Raw genomic sequence first — 21,189 nt, 5'->3', positions numbered from 1 at the left:
TTCTTCTAGGTCAGCAAGACTTGAGATTTACAGATACCCTTTTTCACTCTCAAACCCAAGCAGCAGTAGGAGCAGTTTTATGATTTTTGTTTGTCACCTGATTTTTTCCCCAATAATCTTGTCACTTGAAGTTAAAACATTTTCTCTAAGGTCTTGCAAAGTCATTCACTTGCTTCACGTGATAACAAGTGTTTGCTAAGTTGGCTGGTTTCAGTAGGCAGCCTTTTTTCTCCAAGCACATAGCCTACTGTGTGAAAGTACTCTGCACTTCACCTTTCAGCGCTGACACCCTGTTGAGAACTCCTCATGCACTAAGTCACTGCATTTCTGGATGTAACAGGAGATTCATATGCTCCTTGTTCAGGTTGTAACATAGTTCTTTAAACATTGGTTTTTATTTTTTCTTTAAAATTTTTTTTTAATGTTTATTTTTCAAGAGAGAGAGGGAGGGAGGGAGGGGGAGAGAGAGAGAGAGAGAGAGAGAGAGACAGACAGACAGACCGTGAGCGGGGGAGGGGCAGAGAGAGAGGGAGACACAGAATCCAAAGTAGGCTCCAGGCTCTGAGCTGTCAGCACAGAGCCCAACATGGGGCTCGAACCCGTGGACCATGAGATCATGACCTGAGCCGAAGTCAGATGCTCAACTGACTCAGCCACCCAGGCACCCATAAATATTTTCAAGTGAACAGGTTTTTGTTTAATAAAGTTAATCATTTTTTGTAGTTTCAAGCAACTTTTTCCTCTCACCTGCCAGAGTTTTTGACATTAGCACCTCTTTGTGAAGAAAACACTGTGTCGTGAAGTCAGCTTTTGTTTTTTTTTAAACAAGAGTGACAAATCTTCAGATGAAGCCAGCTATCCATGGGACATTGTCAGTATAGATGTCAACATTGTTCTTCAAGACAGACCTTTGTTTCTAGATAGGAAGACAAAATATTAAGTATCCTTATTTAGCACCTGCAGTGTGCTGGCTCTCTTCTAGATACTTGGGAGGCATTTACTAAGCAAAACAGATTTTTGTGTATATGGAGCTTTAATTCTAGCAGGGAAATATAGATAGTAAGCAATACACAGAGTTAAGTAAATTGTCTAGTTGACAAGGTGATTAAATGAGTAAAATATTGGCCAGTGAGATATTAGATATTAGAACGTGTGATTTCTTATGTGGGCATACCGAGGACTGTGGGTTGCTATCACTTTTTCCTCAGAACCTCAAGAAAATGAAGGTACCTACTGTGGTTGCCTTTGTAGTCATCAGTAGTGATAAACTGGTAAGGGTCTGGGATGAATTTGATTACAGGATTGATATATATGGTTTAATGGGGTATCTGTTGAACATTTGTAAGTTTATAAAACTAAACTGTTCCCTTGAAAGTTGTTTTGATGCATGTTCATATATTATCAGTTATTGCATAGTACAGTCTTACAAGTGTTCAGTAATTTGTGAATCATCCAGTGTTAGAAGGTGGTAAGTGCTCCAGAAGAAGAGAGAGTAGATTCAGGCAAGGGACAGTGGGTATGCTGGGGTCTGGATCTGGTTTACAAAATTAAATAGGATGGTTGAAATTTAGACTTTATTGAAAAGGTGATACTCAAGCAAAAGAAGTTTGGGAGTTGTTTGGTCATTAGACTATCTGGCAGGAGAACATTTTGGATAGAGGAAACAGCTTAGGCAAAGGCATTAAGGTAAGAGTGGGAAGAAAGCAAGGAGGCACAGACAGTGTGTCTAGAGCAGTGTGAGTGAGGAGAATTGTAGGTACGAGATGAAGTCAGGGAGGGGAACGGCTGGGGGTATTCACCTAGGGTGCTTAGTGCCACCGAAATGGGCAGCGTTGCAGGACATCGAGCAGAGTGGTGACAAGATTTACCTAAGGTTTCCCCCCCCCCACTTTTATTTCCCCAAGGGTTTAATAGGATCAGTCAGGATGTTGTGTTGAGAATAGACTGTAGGAGACCAGAGGTAGAAGGAAAACTAATGAGGATGGTTTGCTTGACCATTGTAGTAGCTATGGTGGAGTGATCAGATTCTGGATGTATTTTGAAAGTAGAATTATCAGAACTTGCTGATGCATTGGATGTGGGATGTAAGATAGAAGCCAAGGAGGAAGTTAAGGCCTTGTACTGAGAACTGGAGAGAGAATTGTCTTTACAGTTGGAAAAGCTTAGGTGAGGGCATACTTGGTAGGGGAGAGCGGGTCAGGAGATCAGTTTTGGATATGTTGAGTTTTGATATTATTAGAGATCCAAGTGGAGATGTTGAGTAGTCATGAGACTGGATGAGGTCACCAAGGAAGAGACTGGAGTTAGAAACAGATGAGAAAGAAATGAGCCTGGGGCATCCAGTGAGGGAAGCTTAGAAAGTATGGCCAAATGAGGAAAGTATTTCCAAGAAAAAGGAGTGACCAGTTCTATCAAATGCTGCTGATAGGGCAAATAAGATGAAGACTGAGAGTTGACAGTTGGATTTAGGGACATGGAGGTCACTGACACAGACAAGTGGGATGGGGAGATCTGGCTGGAGTGTGTTTAGGAGAGGATGGGAAGAGAGTACTGGTTGGCAATGTGTGTAAACAACTAAATGAGACTTGATTGAGGATTGAGGAAGTGGGAACAAGAGAGGTTGTTTTTCCCTTCAAGACTCGGAAATAACATGATTTTATGGTGATGAGAATGACCCCATAAAGAGGAATGAGTAGATTATACCTAAACTTCACGGTCAGTTTTTATCATTATGCCCTTGTTATACATTCTCAGTTTCTCTGCCCCTTTCTTGCTTTGTCACACTTGGTTGGCAAAGCCACAAACTTGGTGAAATGCAGCACTTCTCTAGGTGCCTCTTTTTAGTACGTGATACTGTAATGGACACAGACTTTCAAAACAGAAAGTTCCCAAGTTCTCTGGGGACACTCTGGCCTTAGGCTATAAAAAGTGACCATACTGGCTTAGCTCTAGGATGATGGGATTGAGAGCTGGCCTTTTTCCTGGGGATCTCTTTAGTCCCAGAAAGCAGAATTCTTTGAGGTCGTCAGTTTCTTTAGTGAAGATTATTTGTCAGGAGTTCTGTGACTAGCTGTTGAACATTTCCCACAATGGTGAGGTATGAGGTATGGAGGAGGTAAGAAGTTGGGATTACAAGGTTTTAGTTAGCTGCCAAGCAGTCTCTTTCTGTTTTACTTGGCATCTTCTAGTCTCTGGGTTCCAAGTGTCCTGAGTTCTTCTGGACAAGGCACCTACCTCCCATCCCCAACTTTTGTTTCCTTTTTGGCACTGTGGGGCTTCAACATAACTTAATTTCTCTTTATTGCTGCTGTCTACTTTAATTCAGTCCTAGGAGGGAGAGGATAGGAATGCCTGTTGTTCGACTATTATTTTATTGTGAATTGGAAATTTGAATCATTTCTTAACTGTTGAAATAGAATTGGCTGTGATGTAATTGCCCAACATTAACCTATCCAACTTTATCAGTTCTTTTATTTTTTATTTTTTTACATTTATTTATTTTTGAGAGACAGAGAGAGACAGAGCACAAGTGGGGGAGGGGCAGAGAGAGAGGGAGACACAGAATCTGAAGCAGGCTCCAGGCTCTGAGCCATCAGCAAAGAGCCTGGCGCAGGGCTCAAACTCACAAACCATGAGATTGTGACCTGAGCTGAAGTCGGACACTCAACCGACTGAGCCACCCAGGTGCCCCCCCCAACTTTATCAGTTCTAATGAGATTCGCAGTGAACTTTTCATGAGATGTGCTATTAATGCACTTTTAGAGAGCACCCTACCACCCAACAAGTAGAAGTAACTTACTTTAACTTTATGTTTATGGCAGCATTAGTGCTTTTGAAATTACATAGGATTTTTTTCCTCCTTTGGATTTTTGATTCTTAATTAATTTGGAAATTGGAAAAAGTTACTTTCAATTGGTAGGTTTTTTTTTTAAGTCAATTAAAAGAATAGCAATTTAAAATTTCTAGTAACCTTAAAAACAATTATGTAATTTTTATACATAATCCTAAATACATGTTTTCTCTTTTATAATTGAGTTAATGAAAAAATTGAAAAAAAAATCATATGTGTTTTATTGAAGTTGAAAGTTCTTTGTTAATTGAAGAAAAACATCCAGAATACCTGTATCTTCTAAATCTGTTACGTTCTTTTGCATGTTTCCTTCCCTTTAACTAAATGGCATTACTATATATTGCATAAATATGTGAGAAACTTGTTGAATTGGCAGTAATTTTTAAACTTTCTAGTGATGCCACAAAATTCTGCCTCAGTAAGCATTTATATATAAAATTTAAAAATGTCCAGGGTTCTTTTTTTTTTTTTTTTCTTTTTTGGAGGGTGAATAGTTGCAAAAGAAATACGAAAAGTTGAAAAGATTCTGCAAGCCAAGACTTAAAGCTTTAAAATGTATAATGTACACTTTCTAATGATAAAACTTTGTTGAAGGAAAATATGCATTACGTATATTGAATGAGATATTATAGATGGTTTTTACTGTGTACACAATTTGTTGTTAAAAAGTGCTCTCTCATAGAAATAATGGTACGCATTTAACAGTATTTGACCACAGTGTGAATGGTGGACAAGTAAGTACATTGCTGTGGTTGGTTTGAGTATTTTAAGGAGGACTGTAAGAACAGGAAAGATAATTTGAACTGTCTCAAAAGAAATGTTAACACTAGATATTAGATTATTATGTTAGGTTTTTGCATTTTTGTAGCACCAGGATTTTGATAACCTTTTACTGGCTGGTTTTAGGTCTTATACTAGTCACACATTTTTGCACATTGAAGTAGCTTGCCAGAAGCACATAAAACTCAAAACATTCTTCTTCGGTTTCTTGTGTTATCTTGTTATCTTTACAATAAAAACTTTCAGTTGTCTGGCTTTTATGTCACCTAATATTTAGAAACAATCATGTGTTTAAAATCATTAACGTTTTTTCTTTTAGATTATCTGCAATGATGAAATGAAGTAACTCAAGATGAGCAAGTTAAAAGTGGTATCAGAGAAGAGGTACTGTACTTCTAAATACCAATATGTATCAGTTATGGAAGTAATGCTCCAATGGTTATTTGAAACTCCTTACTTGAAAATATTATTTATGTTTAAATGATTGTATGTTGTATTTATATTTTTAAATTAATATTTATTAATGTTTAACTTTTCAGTTAAAAATAAGAGTCAGCAAACTATGACCCATGGGCCAAATTTGGTCTACTTCTTGTTTTTGTATAGCTTATGAGCTAAGAATAGTTTTTTTTTTTTAAGTTTATTTATTTTGAGAGAGAAAGAGAGAGAAACAGAGTGGGGGAGGGGCAGAGAGAGGGGGCCAGGGAGAGAATCCCAAGCAGGTTCTGTGCTTTCAGTGGGAAGCCTGACTTGGGGCTCGATCCCATGAACTGTGAGATCATGACCTGAGCTAAAATCAAGAGTCAGATGCACTTAACTGACTGAACCACCCAGGCACCTGAAGAATAGTTTTTAACATTTCTAAATGGTTAGGGCGGGGGGTGGGGGAAGAATATTTATGACACAGGAAGTTTATATGAAATTGAAATTTCTGTGTACATAATAAAGTTTCATTGTAACAAGCTGTGCTCCTTCATTTATATATTGTCTGGACACTTTTGCTCTAGAGTGACAGAGTTGAGTAATCATGACAGAGACTGTTTGGTCCACAGTGTCCGGCCCTTTCCAGGAAAATTTTAACTACGCCTGAGTTAAAGCATCATATTGACTAAAGCTCGAATGTACCAAGAAATTGTCCTTAGCAAGGTTTTACTGTGGACTCTTTCATTAAAAGTCAAACTCATTGATTCTAATTTGGAATTTTTTTAGCTAGATTACTTAACCCTGTTAAGTGTCTATAAAATGGGTGTAATAGTAATGCTATCACTATGAAGTTGCAAAGATTAAGTAGTGTCTAGCAGGCTCAGTAAATGACAACTTATTAATATTGATAATAGAGTTTTTTTGCTTTGTAGCAGTGTTGTATGTTACATTTACTACAACTTTGCATTTACAAGTATGGTTTACTCTGTTTTCTAATGAGAAGTATATACACAGTTTATTTAAAGTTAAAAGAAAATTATTTATTTATTGTTGAGAAACAGAGCATGAGTGGGGGAGGAACAGAGAGAGAGGGAGACACAGAATCTGAAGTAGGCTCCAGGCTCTGAGCTGTCAGCACAGAGCCCAACGTGGAGCTTGATCCCATCAATCCTGAGCTGAAGTTGGATGCTCAACTGCCCAGGAGCCCCTAAAATTTTTTTTAATGTTTATTTTTGAGAGAGAAAGAGAGAGAGGGAGGGAGGGAGGGAGGGAGACAGACAAAGCATGAACAAGGGACGGGCAGAGACAGAAGGAGACACAGAATCCGAAACAGGCTCTGGGCTCTGAGCTGTCAGCACAGAGCCTAATGTGGGGCTCGAACTCATGAAATGCAAGATCATAACCTGAACTGAAGTCAGACACAACACACCGAGCCACCCAGGTGCCCCACACAGTTTATTTAGATAAGATTTATTCCTGGGGCGCCTGGGTGGCTTGGTCGGTTAAGCGTCCGACTTTGGCTCAGGTCATGATCTCACGGTCCATGAGTTTGAGCCCCACGTCGGGCTCTGTGCTGACTGCTCAGAGCCTGGAGCCTGTTTCAGATTCTGTGTCTCCCTCTCTCTCTGACCCTCCCCCGTTCATGCTCTGTCTCTCTCTGTGTCAAAAATAAATCAACGTTAAAAAAAAAAAAAAAAAAAAAGATTTATTCCTTAAATTGTTAGGTTTTCCAGGTGTTAACTATGTAATACATTGTAACAAATTTCATTGTTCAAGTATTTCTGTAATTTCTATAGTAAAGGAATTAAGTACTGACTGTGTTTTAAATTTTTTTTTTTAATGTTTATTTATTTTTGAGACAGAGAGAGACAGAGCATGAACGGGGGAGGGGCAGAGAGAGAGGGAGACACAGAATTGGAAGCAGGCTCCAGGCTCTGAGCCATCAGCCCAGAGCCCGACGCGGGGCTCGAACCCATGGACCGCGAGATTGTGACCTGAGCTGAAGTCGGACGCTTAACCGACTGAGCCACCCAGGCGCCCCCTGACTGTGTTTTAAAAAGGAGCACCAGTCTTCTTTTTGGGATTAGGTGGAACAAGTAATGCTATTTCTGTTGATTAGCTAAAGTATCTAGAATTACTAGCTTGTTGTTCATAAGAATATGAAGTTATAGTTTGACAACTTCTGGCTCTTAGTGTTAGTTTTCATTTTTTTCTCCTGAAATAGATTTTACTGGATATTTATTGTTATTTTTGCTGCTGTTTTAGGTGAACTAAATTGGGATCATTGCAAATGGCCTTCATCTAAGAGAAATTATAGTTTCTAGTAATACTTGTTATACTGCTCTGTGAAGAAAACTGGATGCAGGGGCATCTGGGTGGTTCAGTTGACTAAGTGTCTGACTCTTGATCCTGGTGTGGGTCATGATCTCATTGTTCATGGGTTCGAGGCCTGCATTGGGCTTTGCACTGATGGCATGGAGCCTGCTTGGGATTCTGTCTCTCCTTCTCTCTGCCCTTACCTGCTTGTGCTCTCTGTCTCTACCTCACAATAAATAAATAAACTTAAAAAAAACCTGAATTCAGTAAGATAAATTGAGATAGATAGAAAAGGGTCAAATCCTTCTTTTCCCTTGCTCTAATCTTTTATCTCTCTAGCTCACTTGCTCCAGTGTCTGTATTACAAGAGTTCTCCCTTACCGAGAGTGCTAATCTGTTGACTTCTATTTTTTCTCATTCACCTCCTCCTTTCTTACCCAGTGTAGAATCCATTGTCTATCATTACACTCTTGAAAATACCTGAAATGGCTTTACCTCGTTTTTTATTTTCCATCACACCCATCTGACAGAGTCCTTTCTCTGGATAAACTGTTGTTGAGTAGCTAAATGACATTGGAGGATGAACTAACTTGGCAGATATCACTAAAAATTACTGATCATCAGCCTGAACTGAGCCCAGCAATCTTGTGACTGTGGTTCTCTGGAAAGTTCATTTTCTCAATTTTTGTAATGATTATTTTATACTTTCTTTCACCTTTTAAACCTTTGAAATCCTCAGACATCTCAAATACACATCCTTAACAAATGGCCTCCCCTTATGATATCACAGAGATGATACAATCTATTATCCTCATGTTTCTGGTGCCAAAATTTTCCATATTCCCCTTTATTTGATCCCATCCTCTGCCTACCATCTTGTTACTTACTGCAGCAGAGAATGTGTCTCTTTTATTGTCAAAGACTAATACTGAAACCTGTGTTATTGATTTCACCTCCCTCTTTCCTTCTCAGGGTCTTTTAATCATTTGTTCTTCTGTCTTGAATGTTTAACTTCTTCATTCATTACTATTTAAACAAGATCTGGGCTTCCCAGTATTTAGACTCTGCTCTTCTGTTACTACCCAATACATATGATTCCCTTAAAAGCCAAAAAAATTTGAAATGGTCTGTAAATGCAATCTACATCTCCTTTCACATGCTCCATCCATTTCTGTGTAGTTTCTGTCTTACCCAAGAGTACTTACTAAGGCCACCTATAATTTGTAAACAAATTCATTGACATACAATCATTGTGCAACAAACTTACATAGAGAGTACAGTTTGGTAAGTTTGGTCTGTTTATACCTGCAAAATCCTCTCAATCAACAATTTGTATCTTTCTCAAAAATTAGTTGTCGTGTATGTGTTGATCTATATTTGGACTCTGTTTCATTCCACTGATTTAGATGTTTATCTTGGTGTTGATACCTCTCTGCCTTGGTGGCTTTATGAGTCTCATAATTAGTGTTGGTCCACCAACTTTGTTCTTTTATTTCCAAAGTTTTGTGTATTTTAGGTTTCTTTATATTTTCATGTGAATTTAGCATCAGTTTTATAATTTCTACACAATAGCCTGCTGGGATTTTTATTGCATTGCCTTGATTCTATAGATCAGTTTGGGGAGAATTGATATCTCTCTTTTTTTTTTTTTTTTTTTTTTTTGAGAGAGAGTACCTGTGAGCGAGTGGGGGAGGGGCAGAGGAAGAGGGAGAGAGAGAATCTTAAGCAGGCTCCACATCCAGTCCAGCGTGGATCCCAGAACTGTGAGATTGTCACCTGAGCCGAGATCAAGAGTTGGATGCTTAACTGACTGAGCCACCCAGGCGCCCCATGGGGGAGAATTGATATTTTGACAACATTGAGTCTTCCATATTCCTTTTTTATGATCTTCTTTAATATTTTTTGCAGTGTTTTGTAGTTTTTATTGTATTGATGTGTCCTGGTCTTCCAGGTTGTTTGTCGGATGATTTCTGTTTCCCTTGAAAATAACACCTCTTTGGGGGTCCCCAGTAATTTTTGAATATAAAGATATCATGAGACAATAAAAAAAAAAAAAAAACAACACTAAAACAAAACTGAGAGCCTGTGATCTAGCCTATACTAACTTCTACATTAAGCTAAAAATGAGAAGTGTGGCTTACCAGGGTGGCTCACACCTGACTGAAACTTGTTATTCTGAAAGATAGGACAGATACCAGGGCAAAGCAGTTAGCCATAAACGTGTACCTAAAATCCCAGTGGAACGTTACCAAAGAAGTTATAAAAAATAATGAATAGAAAATCATTAGCATGTTATTAACTTTGGTGAAGGAATTTCAAGGAAAACTTGACTAATTATTGCTGATCCTAGTATAAATTTAGGCAGTTTGCAATTTTATTAACAAGATTTTTTTGGTTGTCTTTAACAACAAGTCACTTGGTAGTATTGAACTAGAATTTATTGTTAGAGAAGACTTTATTGCATTTAATTCTAATAAGTAGTCAGAGAAGTAGTTACTGTTCTCTTCCAGTTAGAATAATATTGTTTTCCAAACATACATATTTAAATACTTAACTATTTCTACAGAAGAATGATAATGAAATTTCTGTTTTTCATTGTCCTTTGATTTATGATGGAAGAAAATAAAGTTTTGTGTTCAGTATTTGGAGAGAAACAGTAAAAATGTAAACAAAGCAAAAGTAATAAAAGACAGGTAAAAAAGACCTATAAATAAGGAACAGACATTTCTGAAAGATAATGTGCATTTTAGAAATGAAACTGTATTGTTTGAAATTAAAACTTAATTTCTGTGATTCATGTTTAAGTCTAAAACTTTAGTATATTTCTGTTGTTTTTTTTTTTTTTTTTTTGCTGTGAGATATTTTTACCTGTTTTACAAGGACATCTTTATTATCTACATTTTAAGGTGAAAAAGATAATAACATTTATTTATAATATGAAGGTAGGTTCTATAGCCCTTGCACTTGCTTGGGAAATAATTTGTTGCAAATTAATATCTGTACATCATTGGGACTTTTGTAATATCCAAGAAAATTTATGCTTTTAGAAAAATAGCTCTGAGAGTAAACCCAAATATCAAAGCAGTAGGTGACCACTGTGAAACAGATATTTGAATGATATTATTTTTAAAATATCCATTTGAGGGGCGTCTGGGTGGCTCAGTCGGTTAAGTGCATCTGACTCTTGATTTTGCCTCAGGTCAAGATCTCATGGTTTGTGGGTTTGAGCCCTGCCCCAGGCTCTGCACTGATAGTGTGGAGACTGCTTGAAATATTCTCTCCCTCTCTTTGTCTCTCCTTCCCTCTTTCTCTCAAAAAAAAGAAAAAAAAAGGAAAAAAAAACCTTAAAAAATGTCCATTTGGAGGTTAACTTGATTTGATGTGTTTCATATTGTTCATATTTCCAATTACATGATTTTTCACTACATAATAATTAACAATTATAAGTTGAATCTCTGAAATTTGGTCTGAGCCTCATTTTGATTCGTCTAAGAATAGGGTAAGGCAGGGAAGATAACATTCTTTTCTGAGCCTTGTTGTTTAAAATTTTTCTCAGTGTAGTTCAGATTGTCCATTGAATAGTTGTATAGCTTATCACCACCCTCAGATTTTCCAAAGTCTGAAAATTATTCAGAAGGTAGAGCTGCCCTCTGGTGTTCACCCGGTGATTCCTTCAATATTAGTTGTCTGCAGCTTTACGTTCTTAGAGCTAAATTGGGGTGGCTTAAAGTATTTTGTTCAGTTTTCATTCTGTAGATGAGAAAAATAGGAATAGAAAGGGAAATTGATTTGCCAGTGTTCTCAATTATTTGCTTCCCTTCCAAAAATTCATCCATCCATCCATTTGAAAGAGCATGATTCTCAGAATGGAATCACTCCGATGAAAGGTTGTTTTTTCTTTTTTCTTTTTATACAGTGGTGTAATTTAAAAAATTTAAGAGTTACTGATAAATTTTTAATTTGGAATAGAACAGAATGTGTGTTACACTTAGTGTGTTTTGTATGTTCATGAATTTTTTGAATAGTAGATGTTTTATTAGCTACTGAAAAATACAGAGATGACCTTTAAGAGAAAAATAATATGGAGAAAATTTAAGAAACACTCAGTTATTAAATTTCAGTATTTTGGTTTCCTTAATGCAAATTTCTCTTAAATCTGGGTTATGGAACTGTTTTTAAAGATGTATTTGCTCCCTAGTTTGCAGACTGTGGTGTCTTAGTACCATTTCTCACCAGAAAGAACCAGGGCTCTTTGGAGAAAGGGCTGATTCTAGGTCAGGAGCACAAAATGTGCAAGATAAGCCTAGAGGAGTGGTTCTTAAATTTTTTAGCTTAGAACCTTTTAGTGCTCTTAAATTGATGAAGACTCCAAAAAGTTTTTGTTGATGTGAGTTATTTTATCTATTGATATTTATGGTATTATACATTAAAACTGAGAAATTAAAACTATTCATTTTAAAATGATAATAAACCAATTGTATAATAATATAACATTTTGTTTTAGAAATAACTATATTTTCAAAAAGATAGAAGACTGGCATTTTTTATTACATTTTTGCAAATATCTTTAATGTGTGGCTTAATGAAAGATAGCTAGATTCTCTTATGTGTTCCTGAGTTCAGTCTTTAATGATATAAGTATCTATATATTACATATAGTATATACACATATATATGATACATACACATACATGGGTTTTGTGGATTTGTGGTGTTCTTTTTTTTTTAATTAAAAAATATTTTTAATGTTTATTTATTTTTGAGAGAGACAGAGAGCAAGTAGGGGAGAGGCAGAGAGAGAGGGAGACACAGAATCTGAAGCAGGCTCCAGGCTCTAAGCTGTCAGCACAGAGCCCTACGTGGGGCTTGAACTCACGAGCTGTGAGATCATGACCTGAGTGGAAATTGGGCACTCAACTGACTGAGCCACCCAGGTGCCCCGTGTTGCGTTATTTTAAATGGTATATTAGGTATATTTTCAAATGTGTGCTTAATGTGTATTTTTCAAACTTCAGATACCTTTTCAGTTGAAGTACTTCCAAATTCAAAGCATTGGGCACAGTTAATCTGAAAAAACATATATTGTTTGTTTATTGTATGTTTCTAGATGTGTATTGCCTATGCTATACCAGTCAGTGTTTGAAATACTGGGTGACATGCAAGATCTCTACCTTTGTGGAGCTTACATAATTACAGATTGTGATAAATTCTCTATAGGTACACTTTAATATTGGAAGTGGAGGGGCTGGTGAGGAAATGGTCCCATGGTTGGGCTGTAGCCTGAAATGAGAAGGAGCCAGCTCTAAATAGAGCTGGGAGAAACCTCCCTCCAGATTGAGAAGACAGCAAATACAAAGACCTTGAGGTTGGGGAAAAACATGTCGTATTCAAAGAACTGATAGAAATCCACTGCAACTGGATCCCAGTGTGTGAGGGGAACATTGTGAGAAGTCAAGTCGGGGAGGTAGACAGAAGCCAAACGATATAAAGTCTAGTATGTTGTGATAAGTAAATAAGATTTGGCCTAACGGCTGAAGGGAAGCCATTGAAGGGGTTTTAGCTAGACAGCAACTTGATTATATTAGTGGTTCTATAAATCTACATATGTGATAAAGTGGCCTAGAACTGTATAAGTAACCAATGTCAATTTCCTGGTTTTTGCTGTTGCCCTGTAGTTCATGTAAATGTAACTATTGGGGAAACTAGGCGAAAGATGGAAGGGACCACTCTACTATTTTTTCAACTTTCTGTGCGTGTTTATAATTATTTCAAAACAAAAAGATAAAAAAAGTACTGTGAAAATGGATTATTGGCAAGCAAGAATGAAAGCAGACTAGTTATGAGGCTCTGATTTCCAAGCGAGAGAGAATGATTGCTTAGACTTGGGTAGTAATGGTAGATAGGGAGACAAGTTGATGAAGTTGAGATGTTTCAGAGATGGAGCTGTTACTGGGTTGGTGTGTGGGGAAGGGAGCCCAGATTTTTGTCTTGAGCAACTGATGGTTTCATGTGAGTTTGGGAGCATTAAGATGGGAAGAAGAATAGGTTGAGAGGAAGAATGGGTGGTTTTATATTGGGCTTGCTAGGTTGGGTAAGCTATCAGGGTGAGGCTGGAGTTGCGTGTAGGAGCCAGGCAGCATTTAGATCATAATTAACAGTGGTGGGATTAGATGAGACCACACTGGTTGAAGAGTGGAGAGAGTGAAGAGAAGAGAGCTGGGGATAGAGCTGTGTGGGGTCTTTAGCATGTAGAGATGTGTCACAGGAGGAGGAGCCAATCACGAGATCTCAGAGAGGTGGTGACAGGAAGAACATGAGGAGAGAGTGGGGTCATTGAAGCCCAAAGAAGGAGGTGAAGGAAGAGGGAGCTATCTGATAGTGCTGAGAGACTGAGTGTAACGAGGAAGGAAGTGACCACAGGAGGTTGGGAGATCTCGAGGTGCAGAAGGCAAGCTTGAAAAGTGAACAGTATGTGAGAAAATGGAGAGAGCAAGCACAGACATCTCCTTCAAGGAGTAACGGAAATGCCGTGGCAGCTAGTGGGAGCTCCTGCAGGAGATTCGTGTGCCAGGGGGGTATGATCCAGTTGAAAGGGAGAGAGGGAGATGATGTACTACAAGTAATTGAAGGAGCAAAGACATTGAAAATGCAGGAGGGGCTGAGGCAAGTGAATAGGGGAGGGATTGTTCTTTGAGTCTCCACATGCCAGTCAAAGAGCCTTTTTAAAACATCAGAGCACATCGCTCATTTCAAAAACTTTCCATCCCTCTTAGGGTAAAAACCAAAATCCCTACAGTGGCCTGCAAAGCTTTAAATGTTGGTGCTCTGTCCAACCCCACCCCCACTCTGACCTCAAATCTTACTGTTACTCTCCTTGAAGTCTGCTCCAGCTACATGGGTCACCTCACTTTAGCTGAATGCAGCAGACCCCTGCTTTGGGGTCTTCGTGGTCGTGACTCCTTTTCCCTGGACAGCTCTTTCTGCAGATTTCTGCACAGCTTACTCCTTTACTTCTTTCGGGTCTTTCCCTGAATGATACCCTGTCAATGAGGTTTTCCCTGACCACTGTCTAAAATTGCATCCCTTACCCTGTACCTTTTATTCCCCCAATCTGCTTTTCTTTATAACACTTACCACCACCTTAAATACTGTATGATTATCAACCTATTTATCTCTCACCATTGGAATGTTCAGTCTGTAGGGGGCATGAATTTTTGTTGTGTTTACTGTTTGTAATACCTAGAACAGTATCAAATGTGCAATGTATAATGAAAGAGAACAAAGAAGAAAGAATGTGGATAGAGAATCAGATAGGTTTAAGGATCTGGTAGTGGGAAGATGAGTGTGTGCCTTTTTGAGCTTATAACGATTATTAAGCAAGGCACTGAGAGTGAACTGGGGTGGGTGGGATGATTAGAGTTTTGAGGTGAGCATAGGAAATGTAAGATGTCTTTTTGGAGAGTGTAAAGTTGAACTTTCAGGGTGTGATTTAAGATTGCTGGGCAGGGTTGAGTGCATATTTGTGGTTTTCTGAAATGGAATGTATTTGTCATTTAAATTAATAGAATTTTTAGCAATGTTGAGCTATATAACATAGAGTAAGGAAATGTGATATAAACGCTTAATGTTTTTAGAAGGGTAGAGTTTTTTTTTTTTTTTTTTTTTTTTTTTTTTAAACAGTGATCTTCTAGTTTTGAGTTTACAATTGATGTAGAATGTGTCCTAATACAAAGTAACATTCTTCTTAGCCTTACCAATAATTCACGGATTGTGGGACTCCTGGCTCAGCTGGAGAAGATCAATACTGAATCTGCAGAATCAGATACTGCCCGATATGTTACATCAAAAATTCTTCATCTGGCCCAAAGTCAAGGTAAACTTTAGTCTCTTGTTTTTGAAATGCTTTTTTAGTTCTTCGAAAGTCGATGCTAAGAATATTCAAACTTTGGAGAAATAGATGATTTTCTGTAAAAATTCAACTTTCTCAAATAGACTCAGGAAGTAGAAAACTGAGTAACTGTGAAAGGTATTGCTATTCAAAGCATTGTTTCCAGAAATGATTATGATTGCCTGAACCATTTTCAAACAATACTTAATTCCAGTGCTTCTTGTTCTAGAATGTTGACACAAAGATGGCAAGTAGCATTGAACATTGGTTACTAGTGTGATCCCTACTTTGAAATGCATACTCTTTCATTCAGTGGTGGGTGATCTGAGGGAGATTTTGAGTCTGTGGGATTCAGCTGCACCATCTCTGAAATAGAGATAAGAAATCATGTGATTATCATGAAGTTTACATGGGAAGCATGTAAAAAGAATGCTGAAATGTTCAGGGGCACCTAGGTGGCTCAGTCTGTTAAGCATCTGACTTTGGCCCAGGTTATGATCTGGCAGTTAGTGAGTTCGAGCCCCAAGTGCACCACCAGTGCAGAGCCTGCTTGAGATTCTCTCCCTCTCTCTCTCTACCCCTTCCCCACTTGTGCTCTCTCTCTTTCTCTCTCTCAAAATAAATAAACTTAAAAAAATCTTAAAAAAAAAAGAATGCTAAAATGTTCAATAAATGGTACCTGTAGTTAGGCTTCAGTGCTCTATTTTACGAAGTCAATACTACTGAATTGGTATCGAAATCTTGACAGAGTACGAGAGAAGAAGGGTACTGACTTTGCACTTAGGAATACAAATATGAAAAATCCCAAATAAAACATTAGTGAATTAAGTCTAAGTATACATTAAAAAATGAATGTCATTGCTAAAGAGCACTTATTTTAGGAATGTAAAATGGCTTAATATCAGGAACTATACCAGTATAACATTATTTGAACAGGTCAAATAAAATCTATGTAATCATTTCAGTAGATGCTAAAAAAGGAATTTAAGGTTCCAAAACCTGTGGTTGATTAAAACGAAAACAAAAACAGAAAAAAAACCCAAAAACCAAAAAAAAAAAACAACCCACAAAACACCTGATTTTTCTTTAGTTAAATAAGGGTAAACCAGCAGCTGCCTTAATATTTAACAGTGATACATTGAAGACATTCTGCTAAAATTAAAGTCCAGACATTTTGTAATTTTAGTATTTTATTTTTATTATTTTTTAAAATAATTTTTTAAAATGTTTTTTTTATTTTTGAAAGAGAGAGATAGAATGCAAACGGGGTAGGGGCAGAGAGAGAGGGAGACACAGAATCTAAAGCAGGCTCCAGGCTCTGAGCTGTCGGCACAGAGCCCAATGTGGGGCTCGAACCCATGAACCGTGAGATCATGACCTGAGCTGAGGTCGGACACTTAACTGACCGACTGAGATACCCAGGTGCCCCTAATTAGTATTTTATTTAATTTTTAATTATTTCATTATTCTAAAGTTTCAGGTCCTTCAGTAAGCATTGAACTGTGTTTAAGAACTCAGTATCTTAACCCTTCTAAATGGTCATAGACTATTATTATTTTGATAACTTCCTCCTATTCAGTCCATGTATTTCGGGGGTGGTTGAGGAGATCTCTCTAACAGATGACATTTATTTCTAACAAAAATCTAAAATACGTGCCTGTACTTTTTAATTCAGGAAGTCACTAACTGGATTCTAGCCTTTGGAAGTATTGTGCTTATTAACCAAGGTCTATATACAAGGATGTACACTGTAATAGTGCAAAGTTAGATGTACCAAGGATATTCATTGTACTGTTATATGAAATACCTCTTCAGAACAAAACCAACAAAACCAAAAGAAAACGAATTCCTCAGACACATGAATAACACTTGTGTACCCTGCCTCTGCCGCTGCAGACTTTTCCCATCACAGCCTGGAAGCCCTCCTACTCCAGCATCACCACTGAAAATGCCCCAAGCGTACCACTACCCAGACTGCCCCTCTCCTATGCCACTCACCACTGGGGGACCAGCCCCTAAGCACTGTCCCCTGAGTTGTGTAATACAGGGACTTTGTTTATAGTACCTTGGATTAGGCAGTCACACAGTGTAAGTTAGAAGTGGAAGATTGTCCTGTCATCATTTATAGGATGATCCTGTTTGCTATCCATTTGAGAGAGAAAGATTAGAAATTTGTAGTTCAAGGAAGAAGAAATGCAAATAACCAGTAAGCTTAGGAAAAGGTTCTTTACCTCCTTGAAAGTTGGGAATTACTGATAAAAACAACAGAGATACTTCTCACTGGTTAGGTTGGCAGAAATTAGAAAATGATAATATCCTGTTTTGGGGACATGGAAAATAGGGTATTCTTATACACTGTTGGTGGTGCAGTAATTATTACTAACTTGGAAGAAAAGAATCTGGTGATATTTATTAAAATTTAAAGTGCACTTGCTGGTTGACTCTCAGGAATGTGTTTGACTGAAATAAAAATGCTAGTATAGAAGAGAGTGTGTGGGGATGTTTTGCAACATTGTTTGCCTATCAAAGACTAAGATACAACCTAAATATCCATCAGTGAGAAAATGGTTGAATTAATTTTGATGTAGCCAAATTGTGGAACTTTAAAACTATATTATGCAGCTATTATCAGTGAGTTATTTGTGATATATGGAACATACAGTTTGTATGTGGAACTATATGCATTGTTTCTGGAGTCCTAAGTTTAACATATTAAGTAAAAAAGCAAGTTTCTTTGGCTTATATAACTGTATGTGTAAACTCATTTTTATACAAAATCATTATAAATGTATGTAATGTTTGTATGAGCAAGGCAAAAAAGCAAAAACAAAACCGTAAATATGCATACCAAATGTTTAGCAGTAGTTATCAATGGGATAGAAATGGAGGGGAATGAGGTAAGTTCCTAATTTACTTAAGGTACTTTTCTACTGTTAGAATTGTTGCAGTAAGCACATGCTACTCATAATTTAAATGTACTACTTGTAATTAAAAAAAACAACAACAACAATAACACCAAACTCCTACAATACCTGTTTACATAGTTGAAATATGTATTTCCACAATTTAGTGCTAGTTTTCCTTGGACACATTACATTTTCTGTCTTTAATAATGTACTACTTATTTGCAGCATGCATGATACTGTTTGTAATTTACCCTTAATTTTTTTCTCTAGAAACATAATAATTATCCATTTCAGGTAAATGGTCTAATTTGTTGGCATACATCTGTTGATAATAATTCCCTTATAATCCTTTCAGTTTCTGTAGGGTAGGAAGTGATGTTCTTTCTGCATTCTTTGATTTTTGTTATTTGTGTCATCTGTCTCTTTTCTTGGTCTGTCTAGCTCAGCGGTTCTCAACCAGGGGTGATTTTTCCCTCCACTTGCCTCAGGATACTGGTAATGTTTGGAGATATTTGGGGTTGTGAAATTTGAGAAGGGGATTGTTACTGGCATCTAGTGGAGAGAGGCCAGGGATGCTGCTGAACATTATGTAACACATAGGACAACGCCCTACAAGAAAGAATTATTTGGCCCAAAATGTCAACAGTGCTAGACTGAGGTCTAGCTAAACATTTGTCAATTTTGTTGCTCTTTTGAAAGCACCAACTTGATTACCTCTGTTTTTCTTTTTTTCTCTTTCATCGATCTCTAATCTTTATTGCTTCCTTCCTTCTGCTTGCTTTGAGTTTGATTTTTGCTTCCCTTTCCATTTTCTTAAATTGAAACTTTGATTATTGATTTTTGATTTTGAGACCTTTCTTTTCTAATGTGGGCATTAAAGCTGTAAATTTCCCTATTAACACTGCATTCTTCAGATATTGATATGTTGTAGTTTGATTTTCATTCAGTTCACATTTGTTCTAATTTCTTTTGTGATTTCTTCTTTGACCCATGGATTATTTAGCATTGTGTTGTTTAATTTACCATTATTTCAGAATTTCCCAATTTCTTTCTGTTGTTTTCCAATTTAATTCCACTGTGGTTGGAGATTTGTATGATTTTAGTCCTTTTGAATTTATTGAGACATGTTTTATGGCTTAGTATATGGTCACTCCTGGAGAATGTTCCATGTGCACTTGAGTATTCCATCTGCTGTTGTGTGGAGTATCCTATTAATGTTGTTGGTTACATCAGTTTGGTTGATAGTGTTCAAATCTTATATACCTTGTTGATTTTCTAGTTTAGCTTCTCTATTAATTGTTAAAAATTGGGTATTGAATTCTCTACCTGTTGGTGAACTGTATATTTTCCTTTTCAGTTTTGGCAGTTTTGGTTTATGTATTTTGAGGCTCTGTGTATACATTTAGAGTTGTTAAATCTTCCTGACGTCAAAGACTGTTTGGCCGTTATGAAATGTCTGTCTTTGTCTCCAGTAATATTTCTAGATTGAAAATCTGTTTAATAATGCAACCCTTCTGGCTGTTATGGTTACTCTTTGCATATTATACCTTTTCCTTCTCCTTTTCCTTTCAGTCTGTTTCTGCTTTTTATTCTAGAGCATGTTTCTTGGAAATAGTATATTTTTGGATCTTTTTAAAAATCTAATCTGAGTATTTTTGGTTTCCAAATTAATGTACTTGTTTCTTGGATGATTGGATTTACATCTGCCTTTTTGCTGTTTTCTGTATGATTCAGGCCTTTTATATTCCTCTTCTCATCCTCTACTGCCTTCTTTTGTGTCATCTGTTGATCTTTTAGTTTTTAAAGATTTTAGTTCTTTTCTTAGTGGCTCCTATAGGGATTACAGTATACATTGAACTTCAGATTAATACTAATTTAATTCTGATAAAATATTGAAACTTTTTTCCCAATATAGCTCCATTTCTCTCTTATTCCTTTGTGCTGTTATCATCATATATATTGTGTTCATAGATGGTAGAAACCCAACAATTACAACATTGTAATTACTGCTTCCACAAGTTTATGCCTTGTAAAATAGTTAGGAGAAAAAGTGGAAAATTCTGCTGAATTTCAGAGTTCTGAATAAAGATCAGGATTGAGAACCAAAAGCTTGGTAGTTAAATTAATGGAAGTGAAGTGATATTTTCTCAGGAGGAGGTAGAGAGGGAGAAAGCTGAGATTTGTGTTCTGGGAACGGTCTACATTTTGTATTTTGCTATAAGAGAGTCCTGTGAAAATGACAAAGTGCATTCATGTTTAGGATTTTTATGTCCTTGATGAATTTACCCTGTTATCATTATGGGATGTTCATCTTTATCTCTAGTAATTTTCTTTACCTTGATGTTTGTTTTGTCTGATATTAGTATAGCCTCTCCAGCTTTTTTATACTTGTTTACATGATTAGCTTTTCCTGTTCTTTTTCTTCTAGCCTATTTGTATTTTTGAATCTAAAGTGTGTCTTCTGTAGGTAACAGTTTGACATTCTCTGCTTTTTAATTTGAGCATTTAGTTTGATAAAATTTAATATAACATTGATTGGACTTAGGTTTATAGTTACTTGTTTTCTGTTTGTCCTTTCTGTTTTTATTTCTCGTTTCTCTTTGTCCTGTCCTCTTTTTTATTATTTGACCATTTTTTAGAATTCCATTTTAATTTACCTATTGACTTTTTAGTTATACCTGTTTGCATTTTTAAGAAATCACTCCTCTGAAAATCATAATAAACAATCAGTAACTTTTTATCCTTTGTTTAGAATTGATATTGTAACCTCATATAAAATTTGGAATCCTTGGCACGTTATATATCCATTTATATTTACATTCTTTAGCTATACTTGTGATATTTATCACATCTGTATACATTATAAACCCCAAAAGACAATTTTTGCTTTAAGAAATCATGTGTATTTTAAAGACGCTAAGAAAAAAAAAGTAGTTTTTATATTTACTCAGGTATTTACCATTTCTGAAGCTCTATTCTTTCCTAAAGATGTGAGTTTGGTCTGGTATAATTTCCCTGATAGCCTA

The 21,189-nt window shown here is 36.7% G+C and overlaps 1 protein-coding gene across 4 annotated transcripts in view; it reads left to right on the top strand.

The window, feature by feature from the left end:
• Positions 1-21,189, top strand: part of AGTPBP1 (ATP/GTP binding carboxypeptidase 1) — a 165,562-nt gene that overhangs the window by 19,043 nt on the left and 125,330 nt on the right. For all 4 annotated transcript variants that reach the window (XM_045469902.1, XM_045469901.1, XM_045469904.1 and 1 more), the window contains exons 2-3: positions 4,950-5,014; positions 15,118-15,242. In XM_045469902.1, the coding sequence (XP_045325858.1) occupies positions 4,983-5,014; positions 15,118-15,242 (157 nt within the window). In that variant the 5' untranslated portion in view covers positions 4,950-4,982. The remainder of the gene's footprint in view (positions 1-4,949; positions 5,015-15,117; positions 15,243-21,189) is intronic.

This window comes from Leopardus geoffroyi, chromosome D4 (genome assembly GCF_018350155.1).
Source record: "Leopardus geoffroyi isolate Oge1 chromosome D4, O.geoffroyi_Oge1_pat1.0, whole genome shotgun sequence".
NCBI classification, from domain to species: domain Eukaryota; kingdom Metazoa; phylum Chordata; class Mammalia; order Carnivora; family Felidae; genus Leopardus; species Leopardus geoffroyi.
Note: the sequence above shows the minus strand (reverse complement) of the source record. Positions and strands in the feature narration are given on the sequence as shown.